Here is a 22,328-nt window from a genome sequence, read left to right as displayed (position 1 = left end):
ACTTGTGAAAATATCACTAGTGGAATGGGTCAAGCATCTTGACTTACAAAAGAAAATATTTTTATTTAAAACTAGTAGTTAAACATAATTTGTTAACCGTTTTTTTCTTTACAAAGGCAATTCCAAATTCTGTTAACCTATGTTTCTAAGAATGAAATACAAAATTCTGTGTGCTTCTTTTTCCTCAGTTATTACTTTTTCAAATAGTTAAAGTAGAGCATAGATCTATATCAGCAAAATGTTTCTATCACTGACTTTAACTTCAATGAGTTCAGTTTATAAATCTTTCCTTAATAGACCTATGCTGAGCAAATGTTCAACACAAGTTGCTAAAGGAATGGTCTGAAAAAATCTGGAAAAATTTTCATAACAATAGTGATTTTTACAATTTTTCTATCAATAATGACTGTCTTCATATTTATTCAGAAGTGAGATAATACGAACATAACCATGACTTAGTATACTTAAAATTCACAATGCTTATTTTTACATACCTCTATTGTAGGATGAGTATTATGCTTGTAAGCAGTATATAAGGGAAACTGAATTTGAAAAATTTTTGCCACACATAGTAAGAGTTTTTCCTTCTCATCTGTACTCCATAAACTAAAAGGATCAGAGCTCTTCGAAGATTCCTCCTCAGTCAGGTTACAAATTCTTGTAGAGCTTGATTTTTTTTCTATTTTTTGTCTTTCTGTACTTCCTTCATTACACTCTCTTTCTATATTCAGTGGTTCTTCTGCTTGATTACTCTCATCTTGCCATGTGGACTCTATGTTAATAGTAGTACAATGTTTACATAGCTGGTCCCGGAGCACTTGAACTTGGGCAATCACTAAGTTAATAAGTGCACACACTACTTGGTTAAAAATCTCCAAATGTTTATATTCTTTGAAGCAGCATAGACATTGCCTATAAGAAAAAAAATTTTTCAATAAATCAATGCTTCCTAGAGAGGAAATAAATATATCTTTCTAATGAGCAACATTAAAAAAACCAAGTAAGTAAATACTAAAATACTTTTTTTCAAATGATTTTTATTTCCTATAGCACCATAGTAACTTATAAAGATAGCATCACACCAAAAACTATCACTTGTAAACAGTCACCATGTTAGGTTGACAGCTATTATCTTCAGCTTTATGTATCTATCGATCCTTCAAGACAGGAACTGTGGCTATATCAGGGGGAGGGTATAGCTCAGTGGTAGAGTGCATGTTTAGCATGCACAATGTCCTGGGTTCAATCCCCAGTACCTCTATTAAAAAAATAAATAAAACAAATAAACCTAATTGCCCTCCCCCCAAAAAAGAAATGTGGCTTTACCTTTGCTTCTCTAAGTACTCAATACATATTTAATAAATATCAGGAAACTGGCTTTAATAAAATACCTTATTAGTAAACCTAACGGGTTATTTTACATAAGGGATTTTGTGGTTAACTAGTAAAAAAAAACTACATTTAAAAATTAGTAATTTGCTTAAAGGCTACTTGGAAGCTACCCTACTTGGCAGATCAAAAGTGTTTAGGAACACACATAATTCTTTTACTTCAGCTCCAGTAAAAAATAAAAATAAATGAAAACAGTAAGAGTCAATAATTATTACATACAAATCTAGTTCTCTTTAGACATGCTCAATTAGTAGCATAATGCCTGGCATATTGTGGGTTACCAAGAGTCTGGTGAATCAGTAAGTAAATGATACACAAGTACCAGGTTATAATGTATCCAATGACAGATAACAGTTAAGTGATTACTAATTACAATCTGCACCTAATTATATATTATCAAAAAAGGTACATCTACACTGTACCAAATAGATTACCAACTTCCTGTATAACCATAAAAGAATAATCTCATTTCCCCAAGTGTGGCAGATTTGAAGTATGGCCACAAATTCTTTAATACTCTTCCCTTTAAATGCTGAGGCCCAACTTTCCTCCTCTTGAATGTGGATCAGACTTTATGACTAGCTTCTAATGAATGGAATGTGGAAGAAATGACAGTGTGTGACCTAAGAGACTAGGTCGTAAAAGACATTACCACTTCTACCTTGCTCTCTTTTGGATCACTTGCTCTGGAGGAAGCCAGCTATCGGGAGGAAGTCAGCTATCTGGCAGAGGCTATCAGTCTTGTAAGACACTCAAGAAGGCCATGGTAAGGTCCACATGAGAAAAAACTAAGGCCTCCCACTACTATCCAGCACCAACTTGCCAACCGTGGAAGTGAGTCAGCTTGGAAGCAGATTCTCCAGCCCCACAAATGGTCATCCAAAGATGACCATAACTTGGCCAAATCTTGACTACAATCTTATGAGAAATCCAAGCCAGAACCAACCAGCTAAACCATTCCCAAGTTTTTATCTATACAATGATAAATAATAAATGTTTATAATTGAGATAATAAATGTATCTCTGAGGACAATAAATGTTTGTTGTTTTAGGCACTATTTTTAGAGTACTCTGTTACACAGAAATATATAAATGATACATCAGGACTGTGTTCTCAGTTGCAAAATGAAAAGGTTTTATCTCTAAGTCCTCCTCTAGTTTTAAAATTCTATAGTATCAATTCTACAAGAAGAAAAATTAACATATTACACAACAAAGATTTTCTGATGAACAGCTTCTTCCTTTACATTTAGGAAAAACCAAGTTCAAAGTGAAGGATCATATATTTGACTACCTTTCTTCAGTGAAAATGGAATCTGAACTTCCCCTCAAAAGTGACCTTCAAGTCAGATTTTGGATTACAAAAGCCAAAAAGGCAGTCAAATTTACTCCAGAAATGCACTGTCAAGAAATGGACATTAAACTGCTTGACAACTGACGAGGAAACTAATCTTAAAAGACAAAAATGATACACAAACAAATTAAGAGGTAAAGTGGATCTAGATCTTTACAGACCCAAAATACAGAAACTCAAGGAGAGCTGAGAGTTTAAGTGAAGATACACATTTACCTTTAAAATAATTATGTATTACTTAAATTATACATTTTATTGTATATTCAATTCTGAGAAGTCTAAGTATTTGAATTCTCAATACAGCATTTCTCTCTATATTCAAACCCATAATGCAAGGGGGGGGTGGTGGAAAGTGTTGTTTTTTTAAATAAAAAACATCACTTTCAGTTAAGCCCAATTTGATTTTACACACTTATTTCTTCTCTGTTCTAAACTGTACTACAAATATACTAAAGAAAAAAAAGTCGTAAAAGAGATAATGGAAGAAAAGATGACAGACAGCAAGAAATTTTGGATGATAGAAAAGGGAAGAACAGGCGGAGGGCAGAGCTCAGTGCTAAGAGTGTGCGCCTAGCATGCACAAGGTCCTGGGTTCAATCCCCAGTACCTCCATTAAATAAATAAGTAAATAAACAAACCTAATTACCTCCCCTCCCCTTGGAAAAAACCCAAAACAAAAAAATTTTTTAAAAAAGAAAAGGGAAGAATAATAAGTGACAGTGTAGAATAAACTTTGAAGGGGCTACAGATGAATATAATCAGCAAAAAGAAAGATTCTCCCCATAGAACATCAGAAAGCTCAGGACTAAAGAGCTTCAGATACCTCTGAAGGCAGAAATGAAGCTCAGTAGAAAATAGGACCAAATCAAAGGTTCCATTAAAACCTGCAGGTTCCCATTCCAGGTAGCAAGGATACTATCTACTTGACCCAGGGAAACAAGTTCTTCCTGTACATAATGTGAACAAGATAAACGCAGGAACACCATACACTTAGGAAGGTAGAAATGATACAAGAAACTGAAAGGGAGAGAATTAAGTTGAATGGTGAACCTCCCAAAGTATCCTCCCCTGTCCAACCACCTAACTAACATATCTCATGGCCAAAGATTCAGAAAATGTGATCTAAGAGAAAAGCCCATTTATCCTTAGTAAGAAAGTCTGTTCACCATTTTACCGTCATGCAATACAGGCCAACATCTGAGATGCCCCATTCACACAGAACTTCCAATCCATTTTTCAGTGATCCCCTCATAATCATAAAAGAATAGCCAAGGACTTTCAAGAAAAAGCTACATCACCAAAGATAGATCAAAACAAACAGAAAAAAGAAATTCAGAAGAAGAAGATAAAATGCAGGAAGAAAAAAGGTTTTAATTAATTTGTATCTTCAGAGACATGAAAAATACTAGATTACTGAAACAAGAACAAACTATTGTTTTAAAAATGCATTCCAATTACCAAATAGAGCCCTTTAATGTGTACAAATATAATTATATAGCTTTTGCATATATATGTATCATCCACAATTTAAAAACCAATTAAAGTAACAGTAACCTGTAAAATTCAACAGAAGATCCAGAAATAAAACTGGAAAAATCTCCCAGAAAGTAGAATAGACAAAGTTAGATGATAGGGAGAAAAAGAAAAACAATCAAGGAAATAGAATATCTGACTGATAATGTTTTCAAGAAGACAGAATAGACAAATATGGAGGTGAGCAAATTATAAAATAAAAAAAAAATTCAGAACTGAAAACCCACCAAAACACATTATCATCATGAAATTTCTGAAGCCGATGAGGGATACAGACCCTAAAAGCTTTCAGGGAGAGTTTGAAGAGTGACAAGGAAAAGCTCAGGAATAAAAATAACTAATACTTCTTGAAAGTAGTATTAGAAGCTAAAATACAATGAAACAACACTTTCAAAATTCTGAGAGAAAATTTTCTATCTAGAATTCTGTACACAACAAAAGTTATCAATAAGAGTACAAGAGACTATTTTTTAGGCCAGAAAGGTCTAAAAACCATTTGCCTTCCATGTACCTTTTCTCTAAAAAGATGTCATCCAAACAAAGAAGTAAACCAATGAAGATGGCATGGAATCCAGGAAACTAGAGATCCAAAAGAAAAGCAAAAGGAATTTCAAGGATGATCTAAAGAGAAGATAGCTGTTTTAGTAACCCTAGTGAGAAATCAATACAGATTAGATTAGGAAGATTAAGGCCAAAGGGAAAGGGAGGGAAATAACAGATCACCTAGCAATGTATACAAAAATGTAAACACTAGTACTAAGAAGGGTTGGAGAGTTTGGGAAGAATTAGTGATCCACACCTAGAAAATTAATCAAATGGAAAACAAGCCAGTAAACTCTAGGAAATAAAGAATTATAACAAAAGAAAAAGAACAATTTATAGACTTTAAGATATAAAATAAACCAGAGAACCTTTTTGGCTAATCAGTGAGGAATTATTTTTGTTTTTAGACCTATCCTGAGAAGTGATATAACTATACTGAGAGGATGGGGAAGATTAAAATGGTAAAATCTTTATATAACAGAAAAGGAAATTCAGAGATTATACCTAAAATTGACAGATGAAGCAACAGCAATTTAATAACACTATTTCACAACACAGAAGTTAATATCAAAACCAGTATCTGAAAGAGCTGAAAATAGAAATGAGGCCAAGGAGATAGGCGATAATGGACTTTTTTTTATTATCGGCCTTTTCTTACCAGTTTATTTTCTATATTCTGTACACCAAGGTGGGGAGGGTACAGCTCAGTGGTAAACTCTGTACACCAGTATCATAATACCCTTCCACTCTCTGAGCTTATCCTATCTTTTCAGCCCTACCTCTATCACTATGCCCGATAAGACTATTACCCAAGCAGAGTTCTATGTTGCCTATCTGAGTAGAGTATACTTACATTTAAGAACACGTAATGATAAAAATTTCTAAATGATTAGCATAAAATATGTAGCTTCAAGTAATATAATCAAAATACTAACTAAACATTTATTCATGAGGAACCTATATGTGAAAATTAAATTACTTTAACCTGGATTCCATAATTCCATCTAACAACAAATATTCCAATGGATCTAACATTTTCCCTGGCCTGGTACTGATGAGCACATGAAAGGACTGTTAATACACAGTATCCAACTTTAGCAAAAGTTATTTTACTTATGACCTAATTTCTGAAAAGAACTACTTTGGATAGTGGTCAATATCTATACCCCTCTGGTCAAATTGCTTAATGCCAAAATAAAAAGCAGAGCCTTAAAAAGTGCAGAACAGACATTAACTTATTCAAAAGCAATAGTGCCTAAAACTGTTCTAAAAATAGAACATTACAGCAACTTGTAAAATTCAATAGAAGGTCCAGAAGTAAAACTGGAAAAATCTCCCAGAAAGTAGAATAGACAAAGTAAGATGACGGGGAGAAAAAGAAAAATAATCAAGGAAATATAATACCTAACTGATATTATTACATTTATTTATTTAAATTAATAACAATTTTATTACAACAATGAAAAAAGACAATAGCAATGTTGTGTTAGTTTCTGGTGTACAGTAAAGTGATTCAGTTATACATATATATTCTTTTTCAGATTCTTTTCCATTATAGATTATTACAAGATATTGAATACAGTTCCCTGTGCTATACAGTAGGATCTTATTGTTTATATAGTTTATATATAGTACTTTGTATCTGCTAATCTCAAACTTCTAATTTATCCCTCCCCTGCTTCCCCTTTGGTAACTGTTAAATTTGTTTTCTATGTCTGTGAGTCTGTTTCTATTTTGTAAATAAGTTCATTTGTATTATTTTTCAGATTCCACTACTGTTTTTTAAGTGAACATTCTCCTTTACCTATATTCTGGTCAGTATATTAGAAAAATGATTTTTGATCCTTGATAATCGTATGAAAATTAACACTTTTCTCACGGAAAACCTATAAAGAACATTTTGTATGAAATGTGATGGGTCTATTTGTGCACTAAGGTACATTTATGGTACATCTATGGTCCATATAGTCATGGGCCACCAGGTTAAGAATTTCTTTTGTAGGTAAACTGGGCTCTATTAGTAGCTATTTATCCCCTACAAGAACCACAATCTTAATCTAGGCAACAGTATTTTTTGATGCCCAGGACAGAAACAGGAGGAGGGTGGGCAGGGCAGGCATAAAAGTTTTACTATAAAGCACTGTGATCCAGCTGGGTATTTTACTGTCACTTCTCTCTTGTATCAGAATGAACAATTAAGAGTATAACATTCTATTTTTTGGTACTTCTTACTATCAGTTAAAAACTGTTAATACTTTTTGACATTGTGAAAAGAATCGTTAAGTGTTACAAACTGTTTTCCAATTCTACTTTTCATGCTTTAGCTTACATACCCTTCAATATATATTTTCTGAAATAAGTTTTACTTTAGTTAAAATAGGTATTTAAAACAAATTTTTTATTGAAGTATAGTTGATTTATAATGTCGTGTTAGTTTTTGCTATACAGCATAGTGATTCAGTTATACGTATGTATATATTCTTTCTCATTCCTTTTCATTACAGGTTATTACAAGGTATTGGATATAGTGCCCTCTGCTATAGACCTTGGTTTATCTATTTTATACACAGTAGTTTGTATCTGCTAATCCCAATCTCCTAATTTATCCCTTTCTCCCCTTTCCCCTTTGGTAACCATAAACTTGTTTTCTATGCCTATGAATCTGTTTGTTTTATAAACAAGTTTATCTGTATCATAAAGTAGGTATTTATTAAGTTCTTTTGTCAGATACTGTGCTAAGTACTTTGTTTCTTCACAACCTCATTAAGATAGTAGTAGCTTTATTATTATTCTCCATTCACAAACGGGGAAGTAAGAGTTTACAGAAGTTAAGGAACTTGTCACAATCACCTAGTACACAGGTGATAAAGCAGGACTAGAAGCCACATCTATCGAGCTCCAAGGCCACACTCTTAACCATGACATTTTGGAACAGCGTGAGATATAGGCAGAGGGTCTCTACAGTTTGGGGCAAACTATCTGAAATTAAACTATCCTGATAAACTCTATGATCATCTAGAGTGTGTACCTCAGGACATTCATTTATGTTACTATGCATTTAAAATGTTCATTAATCATAATCACACAGTGCTTCAAACATTATTACTCATAAAAATTTCAGAAGGGCTAAAGTTTAAACAAATAGGTACACAAGTGAAAATTTTTAGCCATGACCAGCTAAAATCATGTTGAGAAACAGAAATTTGCAAATTTCTCTTACAAACTTTGGTTATATTAATAATTGTATTCCCTAAAATTTTATTCTCCATATTCTCAATATATGTATTATTTTTAAAAATCAACCTAATATACTAATTATTATGGAAAAGGAACAAACAGCAAGTGGCTTCCAGAAAGGTCAAAGTGCCCTCTACCATAATACTGATTTTTTTTTAAAGGATTAAATTTGTTACACATCTCCTGCTATGCCATAATGATTTTTTAATCTCTGAAAATAATTATTTTTATAATTTCCAAAATCATCATTTTTATAATTTCAAGCAATCGTATACTTCTAAATAATGAAGGGGTAAAGAAAGAAACTGATTTTTATGTTTTAAAAACAAAAGCAAGAATGACTCATGAGTAAGGAGAAGAGGAAGATTCAATATTGATAAACTGTCATTTAATGATTAAAGGTATATAAACCAACATCTTGAGGAAAATTTGATGACTATGCTAATTTAAAATACAACTCACAAAGTTAGTCTCCAAAATACTTAAAAGATGCATACCTCTGTGTCCAGGAATTGATATAAGCAAATATTTTGAGAGTATGTTCCTTTCTGAGCTGCAGTCCATCACCAACTTCTATATCTGATACTGAAATAAAGTAGAAAAAAAAATTTAATTATGAATAAATAATGCTAAACCAAATTTAAAGCCAATACTTAAAAGCCTTTGTACTTACAAATACAAATATTTTGGATAATTTTTTCTTGTTTTCGCCAAAGAAATTAAATCTTGGTTTATTTAAATAATGACTAATTTGAGGCTAATTTTGTCCCCCCAAATCTCAGAAAGGTCCAGGAATTGGAAACACTAAGTACCTCAGAAAGCAGGAATACAGGTGAGGCTAAAAAATACTAAAATCTTATTAAGAAACAAACACCTCCTCACTCTGCACTGCACCGCCCCCACCAATCTCCAAAAGACTGTTTCCTCTCTGGAGATGCTGAACCAGAGAGAGCTGGGCTTTAGAAAATCAGCTGAAAAGCCAGGAGTATCATACTGAAAACACTGAATTTGCCTGTGTACAAGCATTTCCTACTATGTCATGCCAGGCACTGCTGAGCAGCTCATTTTGCAATAAAGAAAATGAGACTAACAATAAAGCAACATTAGAAGAAGAGTGTTCAAAACCTATGAAACTTTATAACCAGAGCACTGACAAAACCAGTAACTAGTCTGATTTAAAATTTTTAAAAAAGACTATCACAGTTTGCACCAAACCAGTGTCAATCAACCCTTCTGCAGCTTTGAACCATGAGGTTCATGCTTCACCTTTTGACATAAAGGTGCCTGAGGACACTCAACTGTAATAAAGATCATTCCCCAAAAATTAGAGATCAAATAACCATTCTCATGAAGCCATCATTTTGATGACTTTGCACCTACTTCACCTTCTCCACATATATCTACAAAGGAGATAACATTGGCTTTATTTCCTTCAAGGACCCCTATCACTATATGCACAAAAAGAAGGCGTTTCTGAGGACTGTCAGCTTTGTTACTGTTTTTTTCATATATTAGTAGAGTCTTCTCTTAAATCACAAGAAACTGCATCAATCACTGTAAAACACTAATGTGGAGGAAAATCCCATTGAACCAGTAAGATGTTCCATTATACTAATATCACTCCTCTGTTTACCAACTGTGTATGGCTTAATGTTCATTAAAAACAAACAAACCACCTTGTTCTAGACCAGACTATACACTCAATGCTGCAACTTACCACATTCTTCACCTACTCAGCTCCAGAAATGCCTGAAGTCCAAGTAGGAGGTTAGAAGAATCCTCTCTGATACAACTGACTAGAAGGGTAAAAAAAAATCCTCTTGGCCAGGGAGAGAAGGAAAAATCATAGGGCAAAAGTATATGCCAAACAAGGGGGGAAGGATATAGCTCAATTGACAGAGTGCCTGCTTAGCATGCAAGAGGTCCTGGGTTCAATCCCCAGTACCTCCATTAAAAACAAAAAATAAGTAAATAAACTTAATTACCTCCCCACAAACAAAACAATAAAACTAAAGTTTAAAAAAAATCAATAAAAAAAAAGTATATGCCAAACAAATGGGTAACAAGGTAATGGCACCTGTGGCCCTGGATGTCAGAGACAGTAATGCCCATCAGGCAGAAGATCCTGACCACAAAACCTAGCAACCATGTCAGAGTAAGATGTAGTGGGGAATGAGTTAAGAGAACTACTAAGCTCTTGGTTTGCATGATTTTACCAAGAGACCATAGTACACATTGCCAGTTTCCTTTCCCAGCCTGAAAACAGAGGGAACACATGAATCAAATCCTTCTCTTAACACAAAACACAAATGGCACAATTCTGGAAAAAGCATATGTATGGTCAGAAACACCTATTCCACCTGAGGCCAATATGGCAACCTAACTGCTCACCAGCACAAGCTTACTTATTTCATTTTATCTACCTCATAACCAGAAAGGGAAGGGAAAATCATCTTATCAGGGCCAGACCTCTCCAGACAGATAGCGAACATTATACTCAATGGTGAAAGACTGAAAGCTTCTCTTCTAAGATTAGGTACAAGACAAAGTAGCTGCCTTCACAACTTCTATTCAACATAGTTTTGAAAGTTCTAGCCCAAGCAATTAGGCAAGAAGAAATTGGAAAGGAAGAGGAAAATTATCTCTGTTCATGGATGTCATAATCTTACATGTAGAAAACTCTGGAGTCCACATACACACACTCCCAAAACTGTCAGAATAAATGAATTCAGTAAAGTAACAGGACACAAAATCAATACACAAAAATCCACTGCATTTCTATATACTAACAATAAACAGTCTGGAAAAGAAATTATGAACATAATTCCAGTTACAATACATCAAAAAGAATCAAAGACTGAGGAATAAAGTAAACCAAGGAGGCGAAAGACTTGCAAATTGATAACTACAAAAAGCTGCAGAAAGAAACCAGATGCAAATAAATAGAAAAGAAAACTCATATTCATGGAAGATTTAATACTGTTAAATGTCAAAACTGCCCAAAGTGATCTACAGAGTCTGTACAATCCCTATCAAAATCCCAATGTTTTTTGCAGAAATAGAAAACTCCACCCCTTAAGCCCATAAGGAATTTAAAGGGACCCCCAAATAACCAAAACCATATTGAAAAACAAGAACAAAGTTGGAAGACTCATACGTCATGATTTCAAAGCTAAGTACACAAATAAAAACTACAATAAGGTATCACTTCACACCCATTAGGACAGCAAATGTTAAAAAAAAAATCATAAAACAAGTGTAGACAAGGATGAGGAGAAATCGGAATCCTTCTGCACTGTTGGTGGGAATACTAAATGGTGCAAACGCTATGGGAAAGAGTACAGCAGTTCCTCAAAAAATTTTTAAAAGATTACCATAGGATTTGGCAATTCCATTTTTAGGTATATATATAATACATACATATATACATTAAAAAAGGATTCAAAGCAGAATCTCAAAGATATATTTGTACACCTATGTTCATAGCATTATTCACAATAGGCAAAAGGCAGAAGTAACCCAAATGTACAATAACAGATGAATAAACAAAAACTGGTGTACACATAGAAAAGAATATTATTCACCCTAAAAAAGGAAGGAAATCCTGTCACATGCTACAACAGGAATGAGCCTTGAGGACATCATGCTAATAAGCCAGTCACAAAAAGACAAATACTGTATGATTCTACTTCAATGAGCTATCCTGAGTAATAAAATTCATAGAAACAAAGTAAAATGGTGGCTGTCAGGGGGAGAGGGAAATGGTGAGTTTAATGAGTACAGAGTTTAAGATGAAAAAGTTCTTAAGATCTGTTTCATAACAAAGTGAGTATTCTCAACACTAGTGAAATGTACACTTAAAAATGGCTAAGATGAGAAAATTTGTGTTTTTTACAATTTAAAACAAATTTTAATTTAAAAAAGGAGATATGGAAGCCCAGACTGCAGTTGCACAGAAGCCACTTTTCTTTACAAATCAGAGATCCATTAAAGTTCACAGTAAAATAAATGAAGGAAGGATGGCAACTTCAAGAAACCCACTGTTCTCTATAGAGGAAGAACTGTATTCCAACTCTAAAGGGCTAACCATCTGACCAGGGAAGAGGGCAAGCAAGATGGGGGAACTGTGACACAGATTTAAAGAACACCAAAAATTTCCCAACAGGTGAGATCAAAGTAGAATTGGAAACATTAAGGCTGCGTAATACCCAAGGGAGGGTACCAGAGATGTCATCCCCCAAAAGCAAGAAAAGGAAATACAGTAAATGAAATGTACCCAACTGACACAAAGCATGAGGTAGAAGGTGAAAATAGGGTGAAAAGTAAATGAGTCTCACCACTTAGATTTTAAAAATGCTCATAAAAACTTCAAGATTGGAAATGGATTTTATGATGGCAAGTACAACCTCAAGAGGAAATATGAGAAGATAGGGGGCAAAACCCAGGAGTCTACTGAGAAACCATTGGTAAGTATGACCCAGATCTTACCCTAAGCAAAGGTTAAGTATTCCCATATAAAATCTCACAACTCATTGGATGAAAAAATTCATGACCAATGACCAGGACAAAGGTGCTGAACACAACCTAACATAATCTCTTAAAAGCCAGTAAGAAAGGTACCACCAGCAAAGTCTCAAAAGAACATGAACTACAAGGAAGCTGGGCCCTATCAAGAACCTTAGCCAGCACTAAGGTTAGCTACTAAGGTCAACCCAGATGGGTGAAATGGCTAAAGTGAAAACAGCTCCAGGAAACGTACTGGCCAGCACTCCCAGCTCGAGTTGTTACCTGGGTATACAGAAATTACTAGACTAATGTTTGATTTTAAAACTTATTAATACATATTCACCTATCTTTTGATATAGGGCCTTTCCTTAGGGTTTCAGTCCACTGACTGAAGGTCTGCATCTTATCTTACATTTAAAAAGAAACAAAAGCAGTTCACTGGCTACAGTTTCCATTCTAGCTTTCTATTACAGTAGGTTTGAACACTTACTCAACCTGAAAAGCAATCTAAATGCAGAACAGTTTACAGATTTTTAATTTTCCAAATCTTTCTGTTTCAACCACACCTAACTGAAGAGAACTTTTTTTTTTAATACAACCCATCAACTCTTTTCAAGTCTTTTTTTTTTTTAACCTAAAAAGCAGGACATGAAAACACAGTCTTACAAAGAGTTAAGAAAAATTTCCTAAAAGAAGGAACAATTTAGCTGAAAGACAGGAGTTAGGAAAGGGGGAAGCAAGAAGCGCAGTAGGAAAAGGATAGGAAGAAGGGGTGATGACAAAGAAGCCCACAGGTGATGGAATCCTAGTCAGAGGATCATCACCCGCAAAGATAGAGAAAACTGAGAAACATAATGTACTAGATTAATTGCTAAATAAGGCAACGGGAAGATCAAATAAAGTTGTTGAAGCAGCTAAGGCTTGATTCACTAATGTAACAAGATGCAGACAGAAAATTCTATCAACAGCCACAAGTCATAAATACTTTAAAATCTGCCGCCTTGAAGGTCAAGCGTTAAATGATCTACTCCTAGATCTGGAGTTACAAGCACATTTAAAAGACTAATCAAAGGGTTAATAAAACAAACATTAAGGAAAGATACTACATAGTTATGAACTTAGATGAACTACTGACAAAATTTACCTTTTATATCCTAAGTGTATTATTCTTTTGTACATATTTGAAATTTGTCATGAAAGGTTTAGTAAAAAACTACACAGAGTAACAATAACACAGATTGAGAGGCAGACTTCTGATCAAAAGAATAGACTAAAACCTTCAAAACATTAAAATAAGGGCTAATCCAGAATTTTACACCCAGGTAAACCTCAATCTAGAATTTGATACCCAGGATAAACCTCAAGAGAAAGGGTGAAATAAAATTTTGGAGAAATATATATGTATACCACTGACAGGCCATGAATAGAAAATTAAACTTAAAAAAGATTAAGAGGTACCTCAAAGGGGGAAAAAAAGGAAAAAGGAAATGAATCTAAGAGCAAGAAGGAAGAAAAAAAGGGAAAAGAAACAAATAAACATGTGGGTAAACTTAAATAAGCAAACTGATGAAAAATTAACAAAATAAAATACTCATTACAGATCCTCCTCAATTTACACTGGGATTATGTCCCAATAAATCCATTATAAGCTGAAAATACCTTAAGCTGAAAATGTATTTATCACACCTAACCTACCAACCACCATAGCTTAGCCTAGCCTACCTTAAACATGTTCAGGACACTTACATTAGCCTACAGTTGGGCAAAATCATTTAACACAAAGCTTGTTTTATTTATTTCTTATTTTTTAATTGAAGTATAGTCAGTTTACAATGTTTTGTCAATTTCCGGTGTACAGAGTAATACTTCAGTCATACATATATTCCTTTTCATATTCTTTTTCATTATAGGTTCTACAAGATATTGAATATAGTTCTCTGCTATACAGAAGAAACTTGTTGTTTATCTATTTTATATACAGTAGTTAGTATCTGCAAACCTTGAGCTCCCCATTTATCCCTTCCTACCCACTGGTAACTAAGTTTGTTTTCTATGTCTGAGTCTGTTTCTGTTTTGTAAATAAGTTCATTTATGTCTTTTTTTTTAAAGTCTGTTTTACAATAAAGTGTTGGAGATCTCATGTGATTTAAGTACTATACTGAAAGTGAGAAAAACAGAATGGTTGTATGGGTACAGAATGGTTGTTAAGTGTATCAGTTACTTACCTTCATGATTGTGAGGTTGACTGGGAGCTATAGCTTACTACTGCTGCCTACCATCACCCAAGAATATCATACCCATATGGCTAGCCCAGGAAAGACCAAAATTCAAAATTCAAGGTACGGTTTCTGGCAAATGCATGTTAATTTCTCACCATCATAAAGTTGAAAAATTGTAAGCCAAACCATCCTAAGTCAGAGACCATCTGTAGTTTGGGACTTTTAAAAGTCAACAGAAATACTAGGCAACAACATAGAAGATGGCAGAAATAAAGAACGGCATTCTTAAATTGTTCTGAATCATATATTTGATCATATATAAAGTTTAAAGTTTATAGGCAAAAACAACAAAAAGGCAAACTTCAAAGAACTACAAACTAGGAAAAGTCCTTGCAAAAGGGTAATCTCTCTAAGCTCAAACAAAAAGGTTAGGGGAAAAAATGAAGGAAAAATGGGCCAATAAAAGAAGAAAAAATGATACATGTGTGGATCAAACATACTACTGAAATGCTGTATTTTTCTTACCAAGTTTGCAAGAAGTTTAAATAACACCTAGTGTTTATAAACGCAAGAGAAAACAAAGTCAAGCACTTTCATACATCAGTAAAAACAACGTGACAATATTTATCAAAAATATACTGATCCTCTATTATTAAGCATCTTTTCCTACACATTTTTTCTCATCCAAAATAATGGTCAATGATATTCAACACAGCACTGTTCGTAATACCAGACAGCTGGAAGCAACCCAAATGTCTAGAACATAAGACAAGTTAAATTCATCCTGACAGTGGAAAACTATGCATCAGAAAAAGGGATGAGGGGTGAGGGGAAGATGCTATTTATGAGCTGATATGAAATAATCCCCTGGAAGTTAGATGAATAAAGGTAAAAACATTTTTAATTACATAATTTAATGATGATCCTCAAAAAAAAAGACTGATCACTGATCAAATGTTAAAGAACTCACTGTTTGAAAAGTGGTAAACAGAAGGGAAAAATCAGACATTTATCCTGCCTTCTTGTAATAATGGTAGTTCAAGGTACTAAACAGTTAATAAAAGGAAGTTTCTCCTTGTACAGAGAGTCCAGCTAATAAAGAAAAATGATAGGATTAGAATATCACCATTTTGCAACTGCTAATGAAATAAAACATCTAGATGATGGCTGCCAGTATTACAAAAAAAGCAACAACATGACATTATTTGCTCTCTGATGGAAGAATATAATACAGTCTTCCCAAGAAATCTAATCTAAATCTGATCAAGCTTCTAAATCTAATAATCAAAGTACAGAAATAGAGGAGACAGAAACAAGTTAAATAATTCCACAAGGATACAATAAGCAACATCCAGAATGAAAAACCTCTGTGGGCTAAATGATCCATGGACTCAGCAGTTTCTTCAAAAAATAACCAGTAAGGGGAAAAAAAAGGAGGAAGAGGTACCTAGAGATTAAAACAGTCTTAAGAAGCAAACCACTAAGGTATCCTAACTGAGGAATGACTCCTAGAAAGCTATCCTTAAAATAAGAAAAAAAAAAAAGGATTATGTGTGTGTATGTATATATAATGTAACACATATATTAATACATATACACACACACACATATACATATTTTTTAAAAGAACACATCAGAGGTACAAGTGGCAGGGCAGGCAGAATCTATAGAATTAGTCCAAGCAGGAAACCAAAAACAAAAACAAAAAGCAAATTAAGCAAAACAAATTTTTCAAAAGGCTTCAAATCAGAAACAAACCAAGTGTCCAAAGAGTGGACTGATTAAAAAAAAAATCCTATCTACACATGGAATTCTATTCAGCTATAAAAACCAACATACTGACACACTAATAAGCAACACAGAACTTACAATGATATAAGCCGAAAAAATGCCAGATACAAATAGTACATAAAGTTTATTTCCATTTTAACAAAAATATACAAAAAAAAATCTTAGTTTGGGTCGTGTAACATACACCAGTAGAGAGTGAGGATATCAAAATAGAAGTTTTCCACTATAATCCTTCCAAAGAACACTAATATGACAATCACCCATGAATAACAAGTCAGTGCCTTTGTCGAAGTCTGAGAGTACATCAGAGAAGTTCCAGCACACACACACACAATCCAAGACTGGAAACACTGAAGAGAGTAAAGGAGCAGTTTCACTTTATCTGTAACACCCTTCCCCCCAAGACAGCACAGCACAGTACCAGGAGAAATCTTATCTGAGGATACCCCAAATTCCAAAGAGGCACTCCCAACTCTCCATGTACCTCACTCACACATACATCCACCTGTGGATGGCTTCCTACCTGCACTCCTAAGGGCAACATGAGCAAGCCTTCACAAACAGTTAATGAGTAAATGGGAGAAAGCACACAAACTTGAGAATTCAGCACTACTGTAGAGAAAACAAATGGGGGGCTATTAGCATTCAATCCAGCTTCCGTGATCAGGAGAGGGCATACAACCTTAAGAATTAAGCCTCCAAAGAGAACAAGAAATGAAGAGCAAGCATAGCCATAGAAAAGGTCTGAGGAACCCTCAGAATCCCTAACAGGGCTAACAAAAGATATGTCTCTCCCAAAGCCAGTCAGTAAAAACTAGAGGAGATGACTACAAATGCTGAAACAGCAAATCAAGACATCATGGAACATTAAAAATAAAGATCACATTAAATCACAAAAGGAACACAATAGTTTTCCAGTAATCAACCCCAAAGAAATGGAGATCTGCAATCTGTCCAATAAATAATTCAAAATAGTATTTTCAGGAAGCTCAGTGAGCTACAAGAAAACATAGAAAGACAATTAGTGAAATAAAAAGTACACAAATAATATGAGAAGTTAAAAAAAGAGAAACCACAGAAGAGAACCAAGTAGAAATTCTGGAGCTGAATAATACAATGAATGAAATAAAAATACGACAGGGATACTCAACAGTAGACTTGAGAAAGCAAAAGAAAGATTCTAGAAGACAGGTCAATTCAAACTAACCACTCAGAGGAGAACAAAGAAAAAAAAATGAAAAAGAGTAAAGGAAGCCCACAGAATCTATGGAATACAATTAAGAGAAACAATCTATGCATAACTGAAATTCCAGAAGGAAAAAAGAGAAAAGGAGCAAAAGTTTAAGGAAATAGCTGAAAACTCTCCAAATTTGTAAAGATATTTGGACATCCAAGTTCATGAAGCTCACAGTTCCCCAAAAAATTTTAACTCAAAAAAAAAAAACCTTCTCCAATACATATTATAATGAAACTACCTAAAAGAGAGGGGAAAAAAAAATCCTCACAAAGGAACCCCCTCACAAGGCTATTCGTGGATTTCTCATCAGAAATCTTACAAGCCCAGAAAGAATGGGATAATATATTCAAAGTGCCAAAAGAAAAAGCCAATCAGGAATACCTTACCCAGAAAAGTTGTCCTTCAAAAATGAAGGAGAAAGACTTTCCCAAACAAACAAAAGCTGATAGGGTTTATCATCAGTACACCAGCCTTAAAATAATTAGGCAGAAATTCTTCAAATTGAAATGAAAGGATGCTAATTAGTACATGAAAATGTAACACATTATAAAGGTAGTATACAATCAAATTTAGGATAGTCTTACTGTAATATGGTGGTATGTCAATCAGTTAACTCTAGCATAAAGGCTAGAAAACAAACTACTAAAAATAAGTACAGCTAAAATAATTTGTTAATGGATATTCAATATAAAAAGACGTAAACTGTGACATCAAAAACAAAAATTGGGACTCTGAGACAGAAGGACAGAGTCATTGCATGTATCGAAGTTGTTATCAGCTTAAAATGGACCGTTATAAGATGTTTTACATAAGTTTCATGGTAATCTCAAAGCAAAAACCTATAGTAAATATACAAAAGACAGGAAAAGAAATCAAAGCATACCACTAGGAAAATCATCAGTTCACAAAAAACAGTGAGAGAAAGAAAGGAAAAATGAAATTAAAAAACAGCCAGTAAACAATAAAATGGCCGTAGCCAGCCCTTACCTATCAATAATCACTCTAAATGTGAATAAATTAAATTCTCCAATCAAAGGCACTGCCTGGCTGCATGGATTAAAAAAAAAAAAAGATCCAACTAAATGTGGCCTGAAAGATACTCATTACAACTTAAGTACACACACAGACTCAAAGTGGAGATGGAAAAACACATTCCAAGCAAATGCAAACAGAAAGAAGAGGTAGCTACATTTATATCCCACAAAATAGACTTTAAACTAAAGACTGTAACAAGAGACAAAGAAAGTCATTATACAATAATAAATGGGTCAGTTCATTAAGAGGATACAAAAATAGTAAATATACATACAGCCAACATCAGTGTATCTAAATATATTAAGCCAATACTACCAGATCTGAAGAGAGAAAGAGATAATAATACAATAATATTAATGAACTTCAATATCCTACTTTCAGCAATAGATATATCAGACAGAAAATAAGGAAACACTGAACTAGAACTATACAACTAATGGGCCTAACAGAACATTCCACTCAACATCAGCAGAACACATATTCTCTTAAAGTGCACATGAAGCATTCTCCAGGTCATAAGTTAGGTCACAAAACAAGTCTTAGCAAATTTAAGAACACAGAAATCATATCAAGTATCTTTCCCAAGCACAGTGATATAAAACAGAAATCAGTAACAGAAGGAAAGCTGGAAAATCCAAATGCATGGATATTAAACAACACACTTCTGAACAACCAAAGTAGTCAAAAGAGAAATCAAAAAATATCTTGAGACAAACAGAAGTGGAAACACAATATACCAAAACTTATGGAACACAGAAAACATAGTCCTAAGAGGGAAACTTACAGTGATAAATGGTACAGTAAGGGGGGGGGACCCTCTCAAAAAAACAACCTAACTTTATACCTCAAGAAACTAGAGAAAGAACAAACTAAGCCCAAAGTTAGCAGAAAGGAGGAAATAACAAATATCAGAGCAGAAATAAATGAAATAAAAACTAGGAAAATAGAGAAGAAAAAAAAATCAATGAAACTAACAGCTGGTTCTGTGAGATGATAAAAATAAGGACAAATCTTTAGCTAGACTAAGAAAAAAAGAGAAAAGTTAAATCAGAAATGAAAGACGAGACAAGTGAGGTATTAGAGACTACTATAAATAATTATAAGATGACAAATTAGACAACCTAGAAAAAGAAACAGAAAATGTGAACAGACCAATAATGAGTTAGAGAACCAAATTAGTAATCAAAAACTTCCCAACAAAGAAAAGCCAAAGATCAGATGATTTCACTGGTGAATTCTATCAAACATATAAAGAATAATTAACACCAAGCCTTTTCAGATTCTTCAAAAAAACTGAAAAGGGAACACTCCCAAACTCATTTTCACAGTAAAGGTCAGAATTATTCTGATAGCAAAGCCCAATAAGGATATAAGGAAAAAAAAAACAAAAACTACAGGCCAATATCCCTGATGAACATACACGCAAAAGTTTTTCAACAAAATATTAACAAACCAAATTCAACAGCAAACTAAAAGGATTATAAGCCATCATCAAGTGGGATTCATCCCTTGGATGAGTATCATGTTCGCAGATGACATGATCTCATGTGGAGAAAGTCCTAAAGACTGTCCCCAAAACAAAAAACTGTTAGAATACGTAAGTCCAGTAAAGTTGCAGAATACAGTAACAACATACAAAAGTCAGTTACATTTTAATACACTAACAATGAGCTATCCAAAAAAGAAAGAAGACAATCCCATTTACAACATCAACAATAAAATGCTTACGAATAAACTTAAGCAAGAAGGTGAAAAAGATCTGTACATTGAAAACTTAAGACAATGATGAAAGAAATTAAAGACACAAATAAATGGAAAGATACTTTGTGTTCATTATCAGAAGAATATTGCTAGAATGTCCATACTACCCAAAACCATTTAAAGATTCAATGCAATCCTCCAAAATTCCAATTGCATTTTTCACAGAAATAGAAAAAAGAATCCTAAAATTCACATGAAACCACAAAAGACTCCAAACAGCCAAAGCAATCCTGAGAAAGAACAAAGCTGGAGGCATCACATTTCCTGATTTCAAATTACATTACAAAATAATAATAATCAAAACTGTACAGTACTGGCATAAAAAGACACAGAGACCAATGGAACAGAATGAAAAGGTCAGAAATATATGGTTACTAATAAATTTGGCAAGTGAGCCAAGAACATTCAATAGGGAAAGGGTCTCTTCAATACATAGTGTTGAGCTATCCACAGAATGAAACTGGACCCTTACTTAACACCATACACAAAAATTAACTCAAAATGGATTAAAGATTCAAAGTTAAGACCTGAAACCAAACACACAGTGGAAAAAGTCCTTGACATTGGTCTTGGCAATGGTTTTTTTGCTATAACAACCAAGAGCACAAGCAACAAAAACAAAAATATACAGCTAGTACTACGTCAAACTTAAGAAGCTTCTGCACAGCAAAAGAAACAATCAATCTATGAAATGGAAGAAAATATTTGCAAACCACATATAAAGGGTTGATTTCCAAAGTATTTAAAAGGTTTTTGATAACCAAAATACATAAGAAATGCATACACCTCAATAGCAAAACAAAAACAATTAAAAAATTCCAAAGGACCTTAACAGACATTCTTCCAAAGACAACATAGATAGTCAATATATGCATAAAAGATGTTCAACATCACTAATCATTAGGTAAATACAAATTAACTACAATGAGCTATCACCTCACCATGTGTTAGAATGGCCATTATCAAAAAGACAAATGATAACAAGTATTTGTGACGATGTAGAGAAAAGGGAACCCTGATGCACTGTTAAGTGAGAATATAAATTGGTACAGCCACAGTGCAAAACAGTATGAAAAATTCCTGAAAAAAATGCAAAATAGAACCACCACATAATCTTACACTCCCACCTATGGGTACATATCCAAATGAAACGGATTACTGTCTCAAAATATCCAAAGGAAGTGGATTACTATCTCAAAGAGATATCCATATGCCCATGTTCAATGCAGCATTATGTACAATAAAGAGCCAAGGAACAGAAGCAACCTAAGTGTCCAGGGATGAATGGATAAGGGAGATGTGGTACATATACACAATGGAATAAATTTAGCCATCTGTGACAACATGGATGGACCTTGAGGAAATTATGCTAAGTGAAGTTAGTCAGAGAAAGATAAATACTGTATGGTCCCAATTACATGTGAAATCTAAAAAAAGCTGAACTCATAAAAAAGAATAAAATGGTAATTGCCAGAGGAGTAGGGGGTGGGAGAAATGGGAAGATATTGGTCAAAGGGTACCAACTTGCAATTATAAGATGAGTAAGTTCTTGGGACCATGATGACAGCATGGTGACCATAATTAACAACACTGCATTACATACTTTAAAGCTGCGAAGAGAATAAATCTTAATGTTTTCACCACACCCCCAAAAAAGGTAATTATGTGAGGTGATGGATATTTTAACTAATTTTATTGGGGTAATCATTTTGTAATATAT

The 22,328-nt window shown here is 33.7% G+C and overlaps 1 protein-coding gene across 6 annotated transcripts in view; it reads right to left on the bottom strand.

Annotated features, from left to right (window-relative positions):
• Nucleotides 1–22,328, bottom strand: part of USP34 (ubiquitin specific peptidase 34) — a 202,416-nt gene that overhangs the window by 160,451 nt on the left and 19,637 nt on the right. For 5 of the 6 annotated variants that reach the window (XM_064494458.1, XM_031467101.2, XM_031467100.2 and 2 more), the window contains 2 exons: nt 8,557–8,644; nt 495–912 (listed from right to left, as the gene is read on the bottom strand). In XM_064494458.1, the coding sequence (XP_064350528.1) occupies nt 495–912; nt 8,557–8,644 (506 nt within the window). Of the gene's footprint in view, nt 1–494; nt 913–8,556; nt 8,645–22,328 lie in introns of those variants that run through there. The other variant, XM_064494459.1, reaches the window with a different exon arrangement.

Source organism: Camelus dromedarius, chromosome 15, assembly GCF_036321535.1.
Source record: "Camelus dromedarius isolate mCamDro1 chromosome 15, mCamDro1.pat, whole genome shotgun sequence".
NCBI classification, from domain to species: Eukaryota; Metazoa; Chordata; class Mammalia; order Artiodactyla; family Camelidae; genus Camelus; species Camelus dromedarius.
The sequence above is the reverse complement of the archived record's forward strand: the minus strand, read 5'-3'. Positions and strand labels throughout refer to the sequence as shown.